This window comes from Acinonyx jubatus, chromosome D1, assembly GCF_027475565.1.
Source record: "Acinonyx jubatus isolate Ajub_Pintada_27869175 chromosome D1, VMU_Ajub_asm_v1.0, whole genome shotgun sequence".
Lineage (NCBI taxonomy): Eukaryota > Metazoa > Chordata > Mammalia > Carnivora > Felidae > Acinonyx > Acinonyx jubatus.
Genome location: NC_069390.1, coordinates 1,067,069 through 1,086,189, shown reverse-complemented (window position 1 = coordinate 1,086,189; position 19,121 = coordinate 1,067,069). Strand labels below are relative to the sequence as shown.

General features: G+C 61.4%; 1 protein-coding gene across 5 annotated transcripts in view; it reads left to right on the top strand.

The window, feature by feature from the left end:
• The window catches only part of MOB2 (MOB kinase activator 2), a 74,306-nt gene extending 56,754 nt beyond the window's left edge, over window positions 1-17,552 (top strand). For 3 of the 5 annotated variants that reach the window (XM_053202738.1, XM_053202737.1, XM_053202739.1), the window contains exons 2-5: window positions 8,323-8,483; window positions 9,035-9,128; window positions 15,581-15,705; window positions 16,432-17,552. In XM_053202738.1, coding sequence (XP_053058713.1) covers window positions 8,323-8,483; window positions 9,035-9,128; window positions 15,581-15,705; window positions 16,432-16,778 — 727 coding nt within the window. In that variant the 3' untranslated portion in view covers window positions 16,779-17,552. Of the gene's footprint in view, window positions 1-1,304; window positions 1,461-3,750; window positions 6,021-8,322; window positions 8,484-9,034; window positions 9,129-15,580; window positions 15,706-16,431 lie in introns of those variants that run through there. The other 2 variants (XM_027051398.2, XM_027051397.2) reach the window with 2 other exon arrangements.
• Window positions 17,553-19,121: the final 1,569 nt, after the last annotated feature.

Sequence of the window (19,121 nt, the reverse complement as noted above, 5' to 3'; positions counted from 1 at the left end):
TTTGGAAGGGACCAAGGCTTCTTGGAGAAATGACCAGTTCTAACACAGGGCAGGGAATAGAGAAAGATGAGCTGGTTTCAGCTGCCCAGGCTGCTGGGGCCCTGACTGAGCAGGTAGTGTCATCCCTTCGCGGGGGCTCCACACCTCACCTGCCCGGGGCTGCGTGGCCATCCTGTCAGCATCCCTACCCTGGACAGACAGCAAATGAGTGTGGTGCCTGAGGTCATGCTGACTCCCAGGGTGGCAGTGGGGACGCCATCCTGCCAGGGCAGGAGAGGCTTTTTTCGCCCTGCCTCACAGGTGACTGGAGCTCTGCTGGCGGTGTCCTCAGCTGTGCCCGGGCAGAGGTTGCCTTTCGCTGTCACTGAGCTGTCCTCTTGGTGGTTTTGGAGTTGCCACTGGGTTGAACTTGGACAGATGAGAAGGTCGGCAGGGTCCCTTTGTGGGATGTGGCCTTGGTGGGCGAAGGGCAGAGCTGAGCCTCGGCATATGGGTGCAGGGGCCTGGCAGACCTGTAGCTGTGCTCCATGCTGGCTGGGGCTTGTCAGCGGGCACGAGGAAGGGCTGTCACTGTCACTGTGGTTGGAACTGAAACCAGGGTTGAGCAGATGTTTGATTTGTCAGTACTTTGTGGCCTCCTGCGTGTACAACAGCTACAGAGAGGTTCTTGGGCACACAGCTTCTTTCACCCTCCTAGGAAGGTGTTCTGGATGTTTCTATCCAGGTCTGCCCTCCAGGAGCAGCCTCTGCCCAGTGCGAGCTCGGTGCCTGCCCCGGATGCCCTGGAAGCCAGCCAGCTTTATCTTTCCAAGGCTGTATGAGTGTCGGTGCGCCACAGGCTTGTGCCCATGCTCTGGAGGTGTGCGGTCAGCCTGTCTCCCCACCCCCACCCCTGCCCCAAGCCATGCCTCCACCGGTTTCTTGTCTCAGCTGGGCTGGGGTCAGGCAGGGGCTGTGTGTTGGCCCCAGGAGCACATGGGGCAGACCTTCTGCCTGCTCTCTGTCTGAAGGGCCATGTGGTGCCACCCTGGGGCCTCGCTGATGGGTCCTCCCAAGGGCTGTGCCCCTCCCCGCAGCAGTGGCCTTGCCCCACACAGCGCCCGCAAGGCGCCACTTTGAAAAGGCCATCAAGACACTCCCTCACTTAACCAGACTTGGCCAGCCTTCGCCTGTAAAAGGAGCAGCTGTTCCTTTCTACCAGGCCAGAGTCCTCCTTTCTCTCCCTGCGTGTCCTCATTGGCTGGTCTCCGGGAGGGAGGGAGGGAGGGAGGAGAGAGCAAGGAGGGCGCGGCTGTCCCGTGCCAGTGCCGCGGCTCCTGCTTTCCCTCCCCGTGTCTGCACTGCCCCATCATGCTTGGAGACCACAGCAGTCTCCCCACAGACCGAGCTCTGCTCAGCCAGCCCCCCAAAACTGGACTCAGCTGCAAAATGGTGCTTCAGGCAGTCGGCAAAGTGCTCAGGTGAACGGGACGGGCCAGTGGGGGTGGTCTGACCGTCCCCAGTCCATATCCGAGGGTTCAGCCTGCGGAGCAGTGGTGGTAATCGTCTGCTAAAGTGCCGGTGGCAGGCAGCCGCTGGCAGGGCATGGGGCGGCCAGCTGGATCTGGTCGGGAACTTTGTTTGGAGTCCAGTCTTCCCTAAATGCCTGCACTTCCTGCTGCTTGTGGGAGGCAGCTCGCTCACTTGACAGAGTGGCCCCGGAGGATCTGGATGAGGACAGGGGGCCCACCAGTGACCCACCTCCCTCTTGGTGGTTAACCACATTTGTGACCATGGAAGTCCTGCCTTGCCCCCTCCCGAGCCTGCCGGACAGGTGCTTCACCCCCGGTAGGGTGTCCTGCCTGTTGGCCGTAGGCAGGATGACCGGATCCTGTCCATGAGTGGCCTTGTCCAGAGACCTGACGTGGGCCACGGCTCTCCACTGTGTGTGTGTGGGGGGTGTTGCCAGAAAAGCCATTCTTGGGAGCTGTTTAAATTTATTTTTCTGACCTGCAGAAGGGTTTAGAGAAAGCCAGTGCAGTGCATGTCTGCGTCAGAGTAGGTCTGTCTCGGGCGTTGGGTAGAGCAGGTGCGGCCTGCCGTGTGAGAGAGCCTGGGGCCAGGAGCGGGCCGGAGCGGCCAGGAGGGCCAGTGAGCAGCAGTGGCCTTCCTGACCCCCAGAGATGGGCTGTTCTGTGCTCTCAGGGGTTAGGAGCACAGCCAGAGTCTGTGCCCAGAACGTGTCACAGTCGAGACTCAAATCCAGTTTTCTTCAGTGTAATCATCTTACCTTTGCCTGAGACTTCAGTGGGTCATAACTTTTAAAACTCAAAGTGAGTGCCTCTTGCTTTTCTGTTCTGTCTTTAGCTGTAACTAAACTAAGCAGGCCTCTTGGGTGAGGGTGTGACTGCTGGTGGTCATCGCGGAGTGACCGATCCGACCTTCCGTGGGCACCTCTGCTTTCGACCCCCCTCTTCCACAGCGGGTCGTGAGTGTGCCGCACAGGGAGGACCCCGGCGAGTTACAAGTAGAAACCAGAGATCCAGCCCGTTAGCTGCCCAAAGCTGTCCTTCTGTCACATTAAGGTGTGAGATTTGGAAACGTGGCCAGGTTGTGGGTGCTCTCCTCCAGAAGTTTGGCTCAGATCCGGAGCAGCGCCCGTCCCTGGCCTTGTGCAGGGACCACACAGGTGCCCACGTGCGTGCCATGGTGAGGGCCGAATGCTGAGGTGGGCTCCACAGAAGACAAGAGGCAAGACCGACTCTGCTGAGTCTCTGCGTGCACTTGTGGCAGACCGGAGGCCGAGCCATTCTCACGGCGGGGGGAGGTGGGTCTGGGAGGACCTCACAGTAGAGGTGACGACTCAGCCAGATTAGAGGAAGAGCACTCACTTCACAGAGTAGCAAGAGTTAACGTTGAACTCTGAGCAGTGGCCACACCGTGGCTCAGACAGCACTCGGGCACCTGGCGCACGTGGACGCTGGGTCCGGGGTGTCTGCGTGCTTTTCTCAGTCTGCCGTGGCTTTTCCCCTCTCAGTGGGTCTCTTGTTCTGTAGGGGATACGAAGGCTCGTGAAAGCTTGCTCTGTTCGGGGGTGCGGACCGCCGGGCAGTTAAACCGAGGAGGGAGACGCCCTGCGGGTCCCGGGTCCCTCTCGGCAGCCTCAGGCTGGCTGTGGCCTGTGGGGACTCGGGGGTCCCATCCCAAGCTGGGCCTTCCCAGCTTTTGGTTTCCAAGGCTCGGTGACAAGAAGGGGGTTATAGGGGCCCCAGGGCCAGTGAAGACCAGCAAGGACGCGATTCAGGAGGGGCGTCTCCACACGTCACGGTGGTTTTCGGGCCCCACGCCAGGCCCGCCACGTCACAGTCTTGAGGGTAGGCAGTGCTGCTGAGCCCCAGTACTTTCACTGTCCTGGGGTTGAGGGGCTTGTGGGAGGAAGGTCCCCTCTGTGTCTGGCCCTGGTCTCGGGCCCGTGTGTGCCCTGGCCGTGTGGGGTGACAGGGCTGTCAGTGATGTCCCTGCCGAGCCTGCGCCCTTACCGCCGTCCCAGGAAGGAGGTCGGTGCGTTCCTGTGCCCTTAGCCCGGGGGCTGCCCTTGCTTCCCCCAGCATGCCACCCCAGGTGGCGGCGTCTGTCAAGCCTGCGCCCGGGAGCTGAGCCTCTGAGCCCGTGTGCCTCCCTCCCGCACGAGGCTGCCGTGGGGGGCGGCGGGCTGGGCCCAGGGCGGTCAGCACCCTCTTGTGCTGCTCTCTCCATGCGCCCCTGCTTTCCCAGACCGCCGTCAGCGCCGTCTGTGTCCGTGCAGCGCTTCCTGGGGGCCTCTACATGCCGCAGGTCCACCGTTCACACATCCACAGGTTCCTCGTGATCCTGCTCCCCCACCCCCAGACCTTTGGCCTGCACCCCGGGAGGCTGCCTCTAGACGGGGCTGCCTCGGTCATCGTGTCCCCTCCTCCGGGGTCTCCATGCTTCCCTTGACTTCCCACGGGGTCCCTTCCTACACCTGCCCTGCCTCCTCCCAGCCACATCCTTAGCTGTCTCCGGGTACCAGCGTCCAGTGAGCACTTCGGGGGCCAGACTGGGGCACAGTAGGCTGAGCAGGACTCTGAGGAAAGAAGGGGTCTCCCTCTGTCCTGCCCTTCTTCCCCTGGCTCTCTCCCCTCGCCAGGCACTGCTCTGTGCCCGGGGACCACCAGCCCCTTGCCCCAGCATGGCTGAGGGCTTGAGGAGGCCTCCCGTGTTCAAACCTCACAGCTGCTTGTTGCTCCTTTCGGGTGTGGCCGGGCAGCCAGGGCATTACTGCGTCTGCCCGTGGGGGCCAGCCCTGTGCGTTGTTGAGCTGACTGCTGGTCGCATTGGCACGGGACACCCAGTGTCCCCTCAAATCCCGCCCCAGGTGTTCTTGGGCAGCTGGGGCTTCCTCACGGTGTGTCTGTGTCCCTAGGGCAGACTCCTCTCCTGTGGCTGACAGATGCCTCCCAGCCTGTTGGGCAGGCATCACCACATGGATGGGTTACATGTCATTGCCAGGCTACCCAGAACAACCTCGGGAGCCTTCCTGGTGGCGCCAGTGGTGTGACATTGGGAAGGAAGTGTGTCAGGCCAAGCATGTGGGCAGAGGGACATGGTATGGGGACTCCTGCAGAGGTGGGACAGGTCATCCCAGGACACTCCACAGGTGCCAGGAGTAGTGGAGGGTGCACGGTGAGGCTGGCGGGCAGGCACCCACTGGGGTGAGGAGACACCGGGAAGACGTGCTCCATAGGGCCCGGGCCCCTCCCAAATGGATGACCAGCCTCGGAGCGCAGCCGCTGGACCCGGAGCAACGTGCAGGGTTCCGTCGGGGGCTCTCTGCCTGTGCCTGTGCCTGTGGCCATACTCTTCCCGAGGTCCCGGCAGGCCCTGTGGCAAGCCGAAGCCTGTGTCCGCCTTCTGGTCCCTTCAGTGCAGCTCCGTGCCAGGGTCTCAGACTTTCACTGTAGCTGTGGGCGTCCCAGCGAGCAGTAGGGGGGAGAGCCAGACAGGAGGAACCCAGCCGTGTGGTCCCTGGGCAGACCCCTGGGCCTTGGCTAGACAGAGCCGGCTCCAGAGCCCAGTGCCCGTGGGGTGGGGAGCACAGGGTCCCGTTTTCTCCACCGATGTGGCCATAGGGACAGAGGACAGGTACCAGCACGGTGTCGCATGTAGCAGCCTGTTTTACCTCGAAGGCCACGAGGTGTTTTCTAAAATCTTGCGCCTGCTGCTGTTGGCGGCAGAGGAGTGGGGCTGGGTCAGGGCCACTTGTTGGCCAGAGGGGCCAAGTGTCTTGGCAGTGGACAGGACACAACTTGGGGCGGGAGGGACCTGTCGTGGCTGGGCTTGTGGGCCCCTCCTGCACAGGCCCTGCCGGCACGGAGGCCCTGCAGGTCCCCAGACGAGCCCCAGACACGCTTGTGCCTTCGTGCTGCGCCCTTTGGGTCAGAGCCCATTGTCTGCTGTCTGCTCGTGGGACTGAGGGGAAGAGGACTCGGTCCAGGGGTCCCAGGCCAGCCCTGGGTGGCAAGGACAGTGAAACCAGGGGGAACCGGCTTGGAGAGGTGGAGCTTGGCGGGCCTGCTCTGCATCTGCCTGTTTGTTGCAGGAGAACAGGTTCAGACAGCAGCAGGTGAGAAGGGCGAGGAGGCCGAGGCCTTCTGACCACGTGGGTCACAGCCCACATCCTCCCGGGGCTGCCTGCCTGGCCCTCCGCGACTCGGCCCACAGGGGCTCCCAGGCTCCCCTAGAAATGGACTTGCCAGCATGAGGGCGCCACACCCTTCCTAAGGCAGTGTCCGCCAGCGGGCCTGTGTGTGACCCCAACGACTTCCTGCACCACACCGGTTCCTGCTGCTCCTCCCATGTCTGCTTCTGATGCGTGGTCCTCGAGTCACTTGGTGACATGGCTCCTAAATGGCAGGGCAGGGAGGTGCTCAGACAACTGGCTCTTGCCCCATCCCTACATGTGTGATCATAGGGCCCTCTAGACCCGGGGATCGAGGCCCGGCGTCTGTGGTCGTAGCCGGGTGAGTCAGCGTGAGGCGCGGGCAGGTGTGCGCGTAGAGCACAGGTGAGGGGTTGGGGTCAGATGGGGCCTAGACGCAGGGTGGAGAATGTGCCCAGCAGGTGGATGTTCGGGGGTGGGGGTGGGGGTGGCCGGAGCAGAGCTGCACGGGTTGAAGTGCCTCCCGTGGACTGGGCCCTCGTGCCTGGCACTCTGGGCACAGGAGATCTTCCAGGTGACGCAAGGCTTTCTGACAGGGTGGCATGTGACTCAGTAGCAGAGACTAGGGTCAGGAGAAGGGCAGGGGGCAGGGAGTGAAACGGCCCTTCCCACGACCTGCCGGGGCATCTGAGGGCAGCAGCAGAACTCCTGGGCTCCCTGAACCCTCCAGGACCCGGTCTCCCTCGACACATTCTGGGGAAGGGTGGGAGCCTCGCTCTCCCAGGCCAGGGGACCACAGGGCCCTGTGAAGCGCATGTCCACACTTGTCCCCAGTGAACAGCCCCACCCCACAGTCCCCTGGGCAGGGACCCCTGAAGTGCTCACTGCAAGTGTGTGTGTGGGAGAGAGACAGAGAGACCTTCACGCCTGTGCTCCAGCCTTGGCCTGCTCGGGCAGGGCTCGGAGCTCCGGTCGGGGGGGTCTGTCCCGCCCTGTCCCCAGGACGCTGTGGCCCTGCGTGGCATTGGCCACTCCCAGTGGTGCACCAGGAGGCTGAACACACGTCGCCTTTTAAGGAGAAGATTTGCTGAGAAGCTGAGGGAAAACATCTCCCTGGCATTCGGGGAACATATTTCCTTCCTGTTTCTCTTAAATAAACCACCAGCGACCTTTCAAAACAAGAAGAAAAGGACAAGGTCAGGGAGCTGCAGAGACCTTTCACCCCTGCTCCTCCAGGGCTGGCAGGGGGAGGGATGCACAGGGAGCTGAGTGCCCCGAGCCGTCGGGACGGCAGTGTTCAGCTCCGCCGCCACGAGGCCATGCCCCCGCCGGGGCCCACGGCGCAGTGAGCCGGTCTGCCGCTCCTTCCGCAGGCACCACAGCCCTTGAGGGTGTGAGCGGGTGCGGCCTGGGCGTGCGTGTGCTGGGCCCCAAGTCCACGTCCTGCCCGCCTGCCCCCCCACCTCTGCGGCCCAGCCAACATGGCGACCACAGCCCCCCAGAGTTTGCAGGGGGCCAGGTGGAGGAGGGTGGTCCTTGGTGCAGTGGGCTCATGGCCATCCTGACGGGAGTGCCTGCTGGTTTGCCAGGGCGGGCACGTGCCCACTCCAGCCCCTCACCCCCACAGAGCAGGAGGTGGATGGGCTTGCGTCCCCTGGGGTTCTGGCCCTCAGGAGCCCAATTCAAAACTTGGGGATTTCCTACAGGTGCAGGAGGATTGCAGCGTCGCTCTGAGCTGACTGCTAGATGGCGGGAGGCCCCCCTGCCCCCTCCACATTGGGTGGTTGCTGCCCGGAAGGGGGTAGGGCCGTGTCTGCACGTGGCCCTCCCCGGGGTCCTCTGCCCTGAGGCGTGTTTGCCCAGTGTGGGCTCCGGTGTGACAGATTCAGTGACTTCTGACAAACCCACCCTGGGCCACTGTGTTGGTCACGTGTCTTTCGTGAGGACGTCCTGTCTTATTTGTGTACCCAGTTCGCACACACCATGACCCTGGCTCCAGCCTCTGGGGCAGCTGGTGGGAGGCTGGTTCTGAGGCTGACTCCCCCACCAAGGAGGGGCCCCCTCAGCACCAAGAACTTTTAGTTCATGGGGCTTAGCTACTGATGCTCATTGGATTTGAATAAAAACAAAGACGTTTCAAAAAAATGTATTTAGTCCTATAAAAATAGCTATAATAAACCTATTCTGTTTTGTATGACAGCATATTGTTTTGGAAAAGAACTATTTTCAAAACAAAAAAAACCTTTTGGTGCAAAGCGGTAGTTTGAGCAGATTTCCCTCTGCCCCTGCCTGGAACCTGCACTGTGTGCTTGGGACGGAGCCCAGGGTTGTGCAGGGGGGACCCTCATTTGTGTCAGTCAGTGCTCTGTAACGGTGGGCCGCTGGACCATCTGCACAAAAGGACCGGGGCCCAGGCCAGGGACGCTCTTCCCTGGGTCCCACCTGGTGGCCCTGGGGGCCAAGATGGCTGCAGTGTCTACACATGGCAGGTGGAGCCTGACTAGCCTGGCCGGCACACCTCCTTCAGCGGGCCCAGAGCGGCCTGTGTCCCCTCTCGTGTCTCTGGGCCAGCTCGTGGCTTCCATGCCAGCATTTGTCTGCAGTGACCCTCTGCTCCCTTGTCTCTGGCAGGAAGTGACCCTCTGCTCTCTCTTCTCTGGCAGGAAGTCTAAAGCAAAGCCCAATGGAAAGAAACCTGCCGCGGAGGAGAAGAAGATGTACCTGGAGCCGGAGTACGCCAAGTCCAGAATCACTGACGTTGGGTTCAAGGAGCTGGTGGTGCTGCCCCGGGAGATCGACCTCAACGAGTGGCTGGCCAGCAACAGTGCGTGTGGGCACAGGGTGGGGAAGGGCGCCATGGCGGCTGCAGGTGGTCGCCTCCTCCAGGCCTCCCCACAGCTGGTGGCCGGCCCTGCAGTGCGCTTGGGGTGTCCACCACACGGGGACCCAGCGCAGGTCCTGGCCGTGCCAGGGAGTGTCTGTGGGGTGGGAGTGCGGCCGCAAGGCCAGCAGTGCCCAGGTCATGGGAAGGCCGTGGCCCACAGGACAGGGGGGTGGCTTTCACCTCCACCTGCTGGGCAGGCCTGGGGCTCAGGGCTCAGGGCTCACAAATTGTGTGCCTGCCCCACCCCTTGCGGAGGGGACTCAGTTCGATGGCCCCTGCCTGTCTGCCCAGCTTGGCACCGTCCAAGCAGACGCCCAAGCCCGCACAGCAGTGGCCGGTGGCCGGCTTCCAGGGCTGGTGCTGTGCGCTGGGACATGTGTCTCTGGTCTGCGGTAGGTGCTGGCTGCCCCAGGGTCCAAGGAAAGGAGGCTGTTCCTTGTGGACGCAGTGGTGGGTTTCACGCCTGCCCCTTCTCTTCTCTTCTCTTACAGCCACCACGTTTTTCCACCACGTCAACCTGCAGTACAGCACCATCTCTGAGTTTTGCACAGGAGAGGCATGCCAGACGATGGCCGTGTGCAACACGTGAGTCGCTGCCTGGCTGCAGCTCAGACCCTGGACCCTCTCACTGCACCCGTGCAGGGTCTCCTGATGGCGTGGGGTCCTCCTCAACGGCATCCTGGCCGGGGCTGCGCCTCCTGTCGCTGTGGGGCAGGGACACCAGAAGCAGAGCCCAGCCAGGGCAGGGCACTCGGCAGTGTGTGGTAGGGGGGTGTCCACGGTACATGCCTGGCTTGGTTTCCTGAAATGTCAGAGCGTCATGAAGCTGCAGGCACTTCTCTGCTTTACTTAGTGGTCCAGTTGAAGGATGGCTCTTTTCTTTTTTGAGAGAGAGAAAGAGAGAGACCGTGCGCGCAAGTGAGATAGGGATGAGAGAATCTTAAGCAGGCTACGTGCTTGGTGCAGAGCCTGATGGGGGGCTCGCTCCGTGAGATCACGACCTGAGCTGAAATCAAGAGCCAGCCGCCCAACCAGTGGCTGCCCAGGCCCCCGAAGGACAGCTTCTCCTGAGAGCCCCTGCTCTGTGTGGAGGGGGTGACGGGGGATGGCGAGGGACTGGGCGCCTTCCTCACTGGCAGGTTTTGTGGGGCTGGGACGGCTTCTCCGTGAGTTTTCGGTGGGCCTGGGTGCTGGTCACTCTCTTCCGGAAGCGCGTGCACATTCGCGCCCTCAGCAGGGAGGCACCCCACTGGACTTGCAGCAGCTCTGACTGGGGTGTGGGCGGGAGGGTCCCTGCACAGTGCGGGCTGGCCCCCTGACGGCAGAAGGGATGGAAGGGGCTTTGAACAAGAGGCGGGGTGTGCTGGGGCTCAGCCTAGGGCTGTTGGGACTGAGGACGAGCGCAGAAGCTCCTTTCTAACGCCTCCTTTTTGTTACCAGGGCTGCAGGTCAGGGGCTAATGGCAAGCGTACATGAGCCGCTAGCCCCTGCTGGCGAACACACATTTGCTGTGCTGTCCTGAGCCCATCCTGCCGGCAGAGCTGCTGGCCAGGCTGCTGGGCACAGACCCAGCTCAGTCGTAGGCAGGCTGAGCTGGCTCCTAGCCCTGCCAGGCCCTGCTCTCGTGGCCCCAGCAGGTCACAGCTCAGGGCTGGGTCACATGGGAGCAAACGTAGACAATGTACACTCTCCACTCTGTCGCCCAGAAAGAGCCACCGACGGGAGCCCAGGCATTACATGTGTCCCCCCGGCCACAGGCAAGGGTATCTCGGGGCAGGTGGGGCAGGTCGGCTTGAGGCAGGAGGACATCGATGTGGGAGGGAAGCGCCCTCGCTAGAGTGACGCCAGCGGCAGGTGCTGGAGGCGGGCGAGGACACTGCTTGAGAGCCGTGTGTGTGGTGTGCTCAGTAGGATGCTTGCTGGCTCGGCCTGACCAGGCAGCGTCAGAGGTGACCGATGGGGTGGGCGGGTGGGGAAGCCGTTCCCCCCTGCCCCCGTGCGCCCTTTGGCATCACCGTGTTTGAGAAGAGACTCCTTGAGACGGCGTAGGGCTTGGTGTCGGGCAGACCTGCGCCTGGATGTTGGCGCTGCTGTGTGAGACTGGGGATCTGGGGAATGTTGAGCCCACTTCTCTTCATTCTTCTCGACCTTCTGTGGCTCCTTCACAGGGTTTTTACAGACTCACAGGACCTGGTGTGCTCTAGTGCCTTCCTAGCGGTTGTTTGATACCGAATTAGTTTCAGAGAAAAAGGCAGGTTTGCCAAAGGTCACCCCACAGAGCTGCTTGCTCCCTCGGGACCGATCAGCACATCCACCTGGGTCCCGAGTGGGGCCGCGGCCTGTCTGCACCCTGCTCCTGCCCTAGGGATGGAGACCAGAGGGTAGCGTTGGAGTCCCAGAAGGCGAAGAGAAAGGGCCGGGCGGAGGGTGTATTTGAGGAGATAACGGCTGGGAGCTTTCCAAGCGTGGCCGACACAAACCTACAAATTCAGGAAGCTGAATGAAGTCCAAGTAGGACAAAAGAATCCACAGGCAGATGCATCATAACAAAATGGCCGAGAAGAGAAGGCCTTCACAGAGCAGAGCCCGCGGCACAGCGCCTGCGGGGACATTGGCGGGTGCCTGTGCCTCTTGTCAGAAGCCTTGGGCCACAAGGAGGCTCCGCCACGTTTTTAAAGTGAGGAAAGGAGGTGAGAAAAAGTGAGAAAAGTGAGAAAAAGCAGGTGTCCCAGAGTCCTTCGGGCAAACCCGTCCTTCAGGAGTTCGGGTGAGGTACAGACCTTCCCCACACGGAGGAAGACCAACCCGCGCACAGCCGGCGCACCTGCTCCACGGGAGTTTCTGCGGGGGGTCCCAGGGCAAGGGGGCTGCGGCTGGGGACCAGCCCTCCGAGCCCCTGAAGCCACACCTGTCTGATGGGCCAGATGGAGGGGCCTGCGGGGGGCTGTGCTCTCAGCACAGCGCAGAAAGCATGACTGAGTATGTAGTTTATACTCCTGTGAGCAGCCTCTATAAAAGTTGTGTAGATGACCTAGCCAGATTCGTAACAGATGAATTGAAAGGAAATACTAAAACGTAACCCAAAAGAAGGCAGGAAAGAGGAAACAAGGGCGATGAGAAGCAAAGGGAATAAGTAGGAAACAAAAGACGGCAGACTTAAATTCAGACTCAGCAGAAATTATGGTGAGCGTCCGTGGTGCAGACATGCTGATCACTAGGCAGAGATTGTGCCCAAGGGCCGTGCCCCTGGGCCCCCATCGGGGGCCTCAAATTACAGACCAGCCTGACCCCTGCGTGTGCACACATGCCTGTGACAAAATGTAATTTATGCATGAGGCACAGAGCGTAACAACAATACCTGATAATAAAATAGGACCGTCATGACAGTATCTTACAATAAAAGCTACGTGAACGTGCTCGCTCTCTCAGCTTGTACCCACATTCTTCTTGTGATGGTGCGAGACGAAAAAGTGGCTGCATAGGGAGAGGAAGTGAGGGGCCGGCGCGGGCATTGTGACGTGGCCTTGGATCGCTTCTCTGCCTTCTGCCGCTGCGTGGGGAGCAGCAGCGTCTGCCTCTGGATGGTGGGTCACCGCGAGGGACTGACCCCACAGAAGGCGAAACCGCACATCCCACTGTGTGAGAATGAGCCAACTGAGCAGCGTTCACAGGAAGCTCACTTTACTTCCAGTGACATCAGTAGATCACAACTAAAAGCGCAGAGAAGACGTATCAGCAGAACACTAATGAGAGGAAAGCCGGAGTGTCTGTTAATCCCAGACACAGCAGGCCTCAGAGCAGAGTCAATGATGAGGCATGAAGAAGTCTGCATGTTTACAAAAGAGTCAATTCATCAAGGAGTATCGATCTTGAATGTGTATGCACCAGACAGCAGCGTTTCCCTAGAGGACGTGGACAGAACTGAGAGAAACGGACAAAAATCAGAGTAGGGGACTTCAGTGCTCCTGTCTTGGAGGCAGAGGGCTGGTAGACAGTAAGCCAACGAGGTCACAGACTCACTGGCATTGCCAGCCAGCTGGACCAGATGGACTGGAGAGCATTTCACCCTCGGCAGCGCATTCTTCCCAAGCTCACACAGAATAGTCCCCAAAATAGACCACATCCTGGCTCACAAAACAACCCTTCGCAAACTTGAAAGAATCAGAATCGTGCTGAGTTGGTCATCTGATGTCATGGGGTTAAACTAGAATGAGTCACACTTGGAAATTAGCATGTTTCTAAATAATCCGTGGATCGTAGAGGAAGTCTCAGAATTAGAAATGTATTAAACGGAACACAAATGAAAGCGCACCGGACTTGAGGGGACACAGCTACAGCCGTGCCTAGAGGGACAGTTGTGGGTACGTGCTTACTTTAGAAGGATCTCAAGTCAGTACCCTAAGCTTCCATATTAAGAAACTAGAAAAAGAAGAGCAAAATAAACCCCAATTGAGCAGAAGAAAGGAAGTAACAGAAACGATCAAAAGTGATTTCTGAAAACAGGAAAATCGATGAAACCAGAAGCCAGTTTCTTAAAAAGATCAATAAAATTGATAAACCTTTAGCAAGATTGACAAAGAGAAAGGTGCAGATTATCACTGTAAGCAGTGAAGGGGGTGTCAGCATAAACTCAGCAGATATTAAACATCACAAATTCTTATGGACATAAATATGATAGTTTTCCGGACGGCTCCGGAAACAGCCAAGTGCTTCGGGGTACACTCGGGTGTGCACGCTGCCAAGTGCCAGGTGCTGGTGAGCGCGGTCAGAGGCCTGCGCCAGTGGCAGGCGTGCCGCGCTTGTGGGCTGGGAGGCTTGACAAGCTCCGACGGGGAGCTCTCTCAGCCCACCCTGTTCGTTCGTCGTCGGAGCCCCAGCAGAGCCGTCGTGGGTGCCGATGAGCTGGCTGAGACACGTGGAGGGGCGCAGCCGCTGGCGCAGCGACAGCGGTTTTGGGGAAAGAGCAGGAAGGCTGGAAGGATCCCACCACCCAGTTGTAATCGCTGTAAGGCCACGGCACCGAAGACACACGGTGTGGCAGAGGAGCAGACGCACAGGTCAAGGGGACAGCCGAGTCCAGACATAGACCCACACAGATGTGGGCCTTTGATTTTTGACAAAGATGCAAAAGAAATTTGGTGCAGAAGGATTAGTCTTTTCAACCAAAGCTGTTGGAAAAAACAGTCGTCTGTGGGGGGTGGGGGAGTGAATCTTGACCCAAACCCGCACTCCATGCCAAAAGCAACTCCAAATGATTCTAAGTTGTAAAACCGCGAAACTTTTGAAAGAGAGTGAGGAAATCTTCATGACGTACCATCAGGTGAAGAGCTCTTGGCTGTGACACAAGGCATGGTTGTCAACGAAACAGAATCAGTAAATTGAGCATAATCAACATGTAGAGCTTTTGCTCAGAGAAGGATGCTATCACAAGGAAGAAAAGACAAACCACAGACTACGTACCCAAGAAGGGACTCGGCCCAGAACGTGTGAAGAAGCCTCACAACTCATCTGTGGGAAAACAGCCTGGTCACCGGTGGGCCCGGGCCTGGACACACAGACCAGCAGAGAAGGCACCGGAGAGCAGATGAGCCCCTCAAGCAGCAGGTGGATGGGGATTCAGCAGTCACAGGCCGCGTGGGCGGGCCCAGCGCCGGCGACGCTGTGTGCGGCAGGGCCGCGGAGGGACACGGAAGCCAGTCCGGGAGTGGTTTCACGGCTTCTTTGGAAGGGGCGCTCTCCCCTTGCCTGGGCCCGGCAGTTCTGGTCCCGAGTGTCCGCCTTAGACAAGTGAGAGCTTGTGCTCCCATAGGAACCTGTCCTGGAGTGCGTGTCGCAGCCTGAACCGTCATCGCCCCGAGCCGGGGACAAGCCGGTGCCTGAGCGGGTGAGTGGCTGGACACACCAGCACTTCCACACAGGAGCACGTCTCGGCGTAAGAAGGAAGGGGCTGCAGATGTGCGCACGGACGTGGCCGGGTCACCCCCCAGCTCAGGATGCCACGTGGCGTCCCCGGGGGACATCGCTGGTGTGCGGGGGGGACTGACCAGGGGCCGTGGCAGGAGGGTAGCATGAGCTGTGTCCGGCTGTGGGAGGCACCCAGCCGTCCGCATGGGTGAGGAGCACGGGACCACATGCCACCAGGTCATCTTTCCTGTGTGGTGATTTAAAATGAAAACAAACAAGAGGAACGTCAGAAACGGAGCATCTCATCTTCCTTGGTTCCAGACGGGGCGGTCCTCGTCATCCCTCAGGAGCCAGTGTCTCGGGGCTGCATGTTGTGGGGACCTGTTTCCCAGTTTCTGGGGTCAGCTGTGTTCTCCGATGCCGGCACCTGTGGCCAGGTGCATCTGCCATCACGTGGGGGACGGGGGCGGGGGGGGGGCGTGGGGAATGGGTGGAGCAGGTGTCTGTGCTGCTGCCCACGCACTTGGGCCTTGTCCTCCGGATCTCACTGCAGACCTGGGCCTCAGCCTGGCCGCTCGAGGCCGGGCTCCACTTCCTGGCACAGGGACCCCACAGGCTGTCCAGAGTGACACAGAAAAGGGCTTTGTGTGGGTGTCCTCAGGTGCTCCGATGCACCCGCACTGACGCCTGGGCAGGCAGGATAGGGGTGAGGCAGAGCCACCTTGTGGTGAGGAGGGCGCCAGGGCGGGTGTTCTAACCGACGGCAGGGCCTTGCAGGAGTTTCCCTTCCTGGGGGAAAACAGGGAGCTTTTCCAGCTTCCAAGGGCTTCGTCTTGACCAGCTCCCCTGCCTGTTCACGTTCTTGGGCCTTGTGGGGCACACGGCACCAGGCGCTCATGCAGCCTGGCCTCCCTGCAGGTATCGGGGAGTGCCACCTTACACCCCGGTCACAGCCCACACCTTCCACCTCCGAGTGGGTGGCTCTGGTGCCGAGTGGCAGCCGGGGCCGAGTCCCCTTCCCCATCGAGGGCTGGCCTCCTCCCAGGGCCTGTCCATTAGCAAGGAGGCTGTGGCCGGGGGTGGGGCCTGCGTGTCTGTGGTGATGCCGTGACTGGCCTTCTCTGTCCCCACAGACAGTACTACTGGTACGATGAGCGGGGGAAGAAGGTCAAGTGCACCGCTCCCCAGTACGTCGACTTTGTCATGAGCTCTGTGCAGAAGCTGGTGACTGATGAGGACGTGTTCCCCACGAAATACGGTACGTCCCTCCCCTGGTGCTGGGTGCCCCTCCCTGCTAGGCAGGCGTGGCTGCAGAGGACACAGAGCCAGACCTATCGGGAGGGGGCAGCCGTGTGGCTGGGGATGTAAAGCCAGGCAGGTGCCCTCTGGCAGGGTCAGCTCGGCCTGGGTCGAGACCCCCATCCCCACCCCAGGCTCTGGGACCCGTGGCTCCTGCCACCGCCTCCACCCCCTGTGTGCCGGGGCCATGGCAGTCCCCCTTACTTGGGGCCTGCCAGCCAAGGAGCGGTGGTGGTGGCGGGGGCTCCAGGCCAGTACAGAGCTGCCAGAGGGTCCCGTGCATCTTGCATCTTGGTGCCCGTCATCCTCCGTGGCCCCGGCCCCATCGAGGGCCCCGAGAGCATCCATCACGGAAGCACACGTAATCCCAGGGCCAGGGCCAGGCTGAGGGTGGCCTGAGGCAGGCCCCTCGATGCAGAGGCAGCCGGTACAGAGCAGTAGGCACCTGCCGGGTTAGTAGGCACGCAGCTCCGGGAGCCAGGCCCGGGGCGACAGGTCACTGGAGCGCCTGCCGATGGGGGGAAGGTGGGAGGTAGGGGGGGCCCTCCAGACGGCTCCTGCACAGCCGGTCCCCCCCCCCCCACCCCCCACCCCAGCCAGCTCCTTCCAGACTGGTGGGAGCTCGGCGGGACGTGGCCCACCGAGCGGAGTGCCGGTGACCCGACGTGGTGGGCTCTCTCCCCAGGCAGGGAATTCCCCAGCTCCTTCGAGTCTCTGGTGAAGAAGATCTGCAAGTACCTGTTCCACGTGCTGGCGCACATCTACTGGTCCCACTTCAAGGAGACCCTGGCCCTTGAGCTGCACGGACACTTGAACACACTCTACGTCCACTTCATCCTCTTTGCCAGGGAGTTCAACCTGCTCGACCCCAAAGACACCGCCGTCATGGACGACCTCACTGAGGTGCTGTGCAGCGGCGGCGGCAGCGGCGGGGGCCGCGGCGGCGGCGGGGCCGCGGCGGGGCGGGCCGGCGGCGGGGGCGGGGCCAGCGGCGGGGGCGCGGGGGCACAGAACCACGTGAAGGAGAGGTGAGCCCCCGGCCGGACAGGCGTGCACGTGTGCAGAGAGACGGTGGTCCGTGTGCCTGCGTGTGCGCGCACACGTCCCGGGCGCGCTCGGCGGGAGGTCTGAGAGGCTGACGCCGGGCCCCCCCCCCCCTGCCCGGCCCCGGGCGCGCCGAGCGCGGGCTCCCCGGACGCCGGCAGGCCGCGCGTCGGACTGGCCCCCGCCGGGGCTGTCCTGTTGGATGGATGAGTGCCGCTTGTCAAGAAGGACCCTCGGATTTCATTCGTTCGCTCGACAGCGTTTATGGGACTGCCGGTCTGAGTTTCCTTCTCCTGTGGGGCTTTCCTTTCCTTGGTCTTCCGTGTGGCGCCTGCCCCCGCCTCCCCTGAGGGCTCTGCTGTTTTGAGAGAAACACACCAGTGAGAGCCGGGGCTCCTTCCCAGGAGGGACTCTGGCTCGCTTTGGTTTGGCATCAGGGTGGGGTTATTCTAGAGATTCCGCCCCATCCCCCCCCCAGACCTCCCTCTTCCTGGCCTTGCTTGGATCTTGGCTGTTGGCGGCTCAGAGCAGGTGGGGGAGGGTGGGCGTGGCCGGGGGTGCCCCGCAGGGGCCCTGACCCTGTGGCCATGTCCCCCTCTCGCCTGCCCCTGCTGCCCACGAGGGCCCCTGGACTAGCTGGGCCTAGGACCGAGGTGCCTGGGCGGACGGACTGCCTGTGTGGAGAAGCAGCTGTTGGCGGAAGGCTGGGTGTCCCTGCTCCGCTCACCTGTTCGGTCGGCCGTAATAAAAAGAATTCTCTCAGGTCAGCGCCTGTGTGTATCCTCGGCGTCTCGACGACCCTTGCTGAGAGTGCCAGGGCTGGTGCCAGACTGAAGGTGGCCTGCCTCCCGCCCCCTCGTGTGGTCTCTGCCCACCCCAGGCTGGGCTCTTCCTGCCAGGGCCAACCACAGGCTCCCCTGCTGACCCGTGTCCACAGCCTGGGCCTGCAGGACCTCGGGAAGCTGGGGGCGTGGGGGTCATGCCTTGTCTCCTGAGTGTCCGGCGGGGGGGGGGGGGGGGGCGTGATCTCTCGTGCCGTGTCTTCCTGTGCAGGTGGCAGGGACCCCAGAGTGTGCTCTGGAGTGTGTGGGGGGGAGGGGGCTTCCTGGCCAGCCTGGCCCCGGGGGCTCTGCTGCAAGGGCTAGCGCTGGCCTGGCAGTGTGGTCCGAGGGGTGAGCTTAGGGGAGAGCTCCGGAGTGGGATGAATGCAGGGGCAAGGCCAGGCTTGGGGAGCAGAAGGGGAAGGGGTACCTGAACCCTGGAGTCGGTCTAGGTACTGTGTGGGCAGAGGAGAGAGAAGAGGGCGCCGTGCCCTGACATCTGGCCTGGGGACTGCCTTCTCTGGCTGTTGACGGCTGTCCTGTTCCTTCCCCCAACACCCCGTACACGGTGGGAGTCGTGGTCTCTGCGTGTGAGTGTACGTGTGTGACACCTGCATCTGCAGAAAGCCGTCCAGGACACACATGGTCCGTGTAGCTCTGACTCAGGAAAGAGCTGTGGGATCCGTGGGCACAGCACTGGCACAGGGCCTCAGAAAGTCTACCCAGGAAGGGACAGGCAGCCAGGATGAGGAGCAGTCTGCACACCTCCTGAGGGCGAGGGCAGTGCCCTGTGCTCTCCTCCAGCTGGCTGGCTCTTTGCTGCAAGAGCCAGAACATCCTGACCCGCTTAAGCCTCGGGGAAGCCTTCTCGCCTCTGCATTGGTTCCTTGGCCCGCACGGCAAGTGGCTGCATGCGGCGCTCCCGGGGCAGCTGGGCTCCGTGCTGAGGACTCAGCTTTCGGTGGGCGCACCCGGAGTGGAGTCCCCGCTCTGCCCCGACAAGCCGTTCGCTTACCCGCCCACACCCCATCGTTAGCTCTTCCCGGAAAGCGAGAAAGCACACAGGACTCCGTATCAGTGGAGGGAGAGGCTCGATGAAGGGGAGAGAAAGGGCCCTGAGTCAGAGTGCAGCACCTCGAGAAGCTGGAAGAGGAAGAAAACGTTTTCTCCCCCCTGAGCCTCAGGAAGAAGCAGCTGTGCTGACATCGGATTGTCGCCCAGTAGGGACCATCTTGGACTTCTGTCTTCCAGAGCTGCGACGTAAGCCACCAGGTTTGTGGTAAGCAGCCACAGCGGGGACAGGAAATAAATGCAGATTTCGGTCCCGGGGTGGGGTGCTACTGCAGCAAACACATATAATTTAGAAGCGGCCTTGGGGTGCGGCAGTGGCAGAGGCTGGAAGGATTTTGAGGGGCACAGTGGAAAAAGCCTCGGTTTTCTGAAGCAAGACGATTGGTAGGAGGGGGCCCGGACATTGATGTGTCCCCTACCAAAGACCCAGGAGTAAATG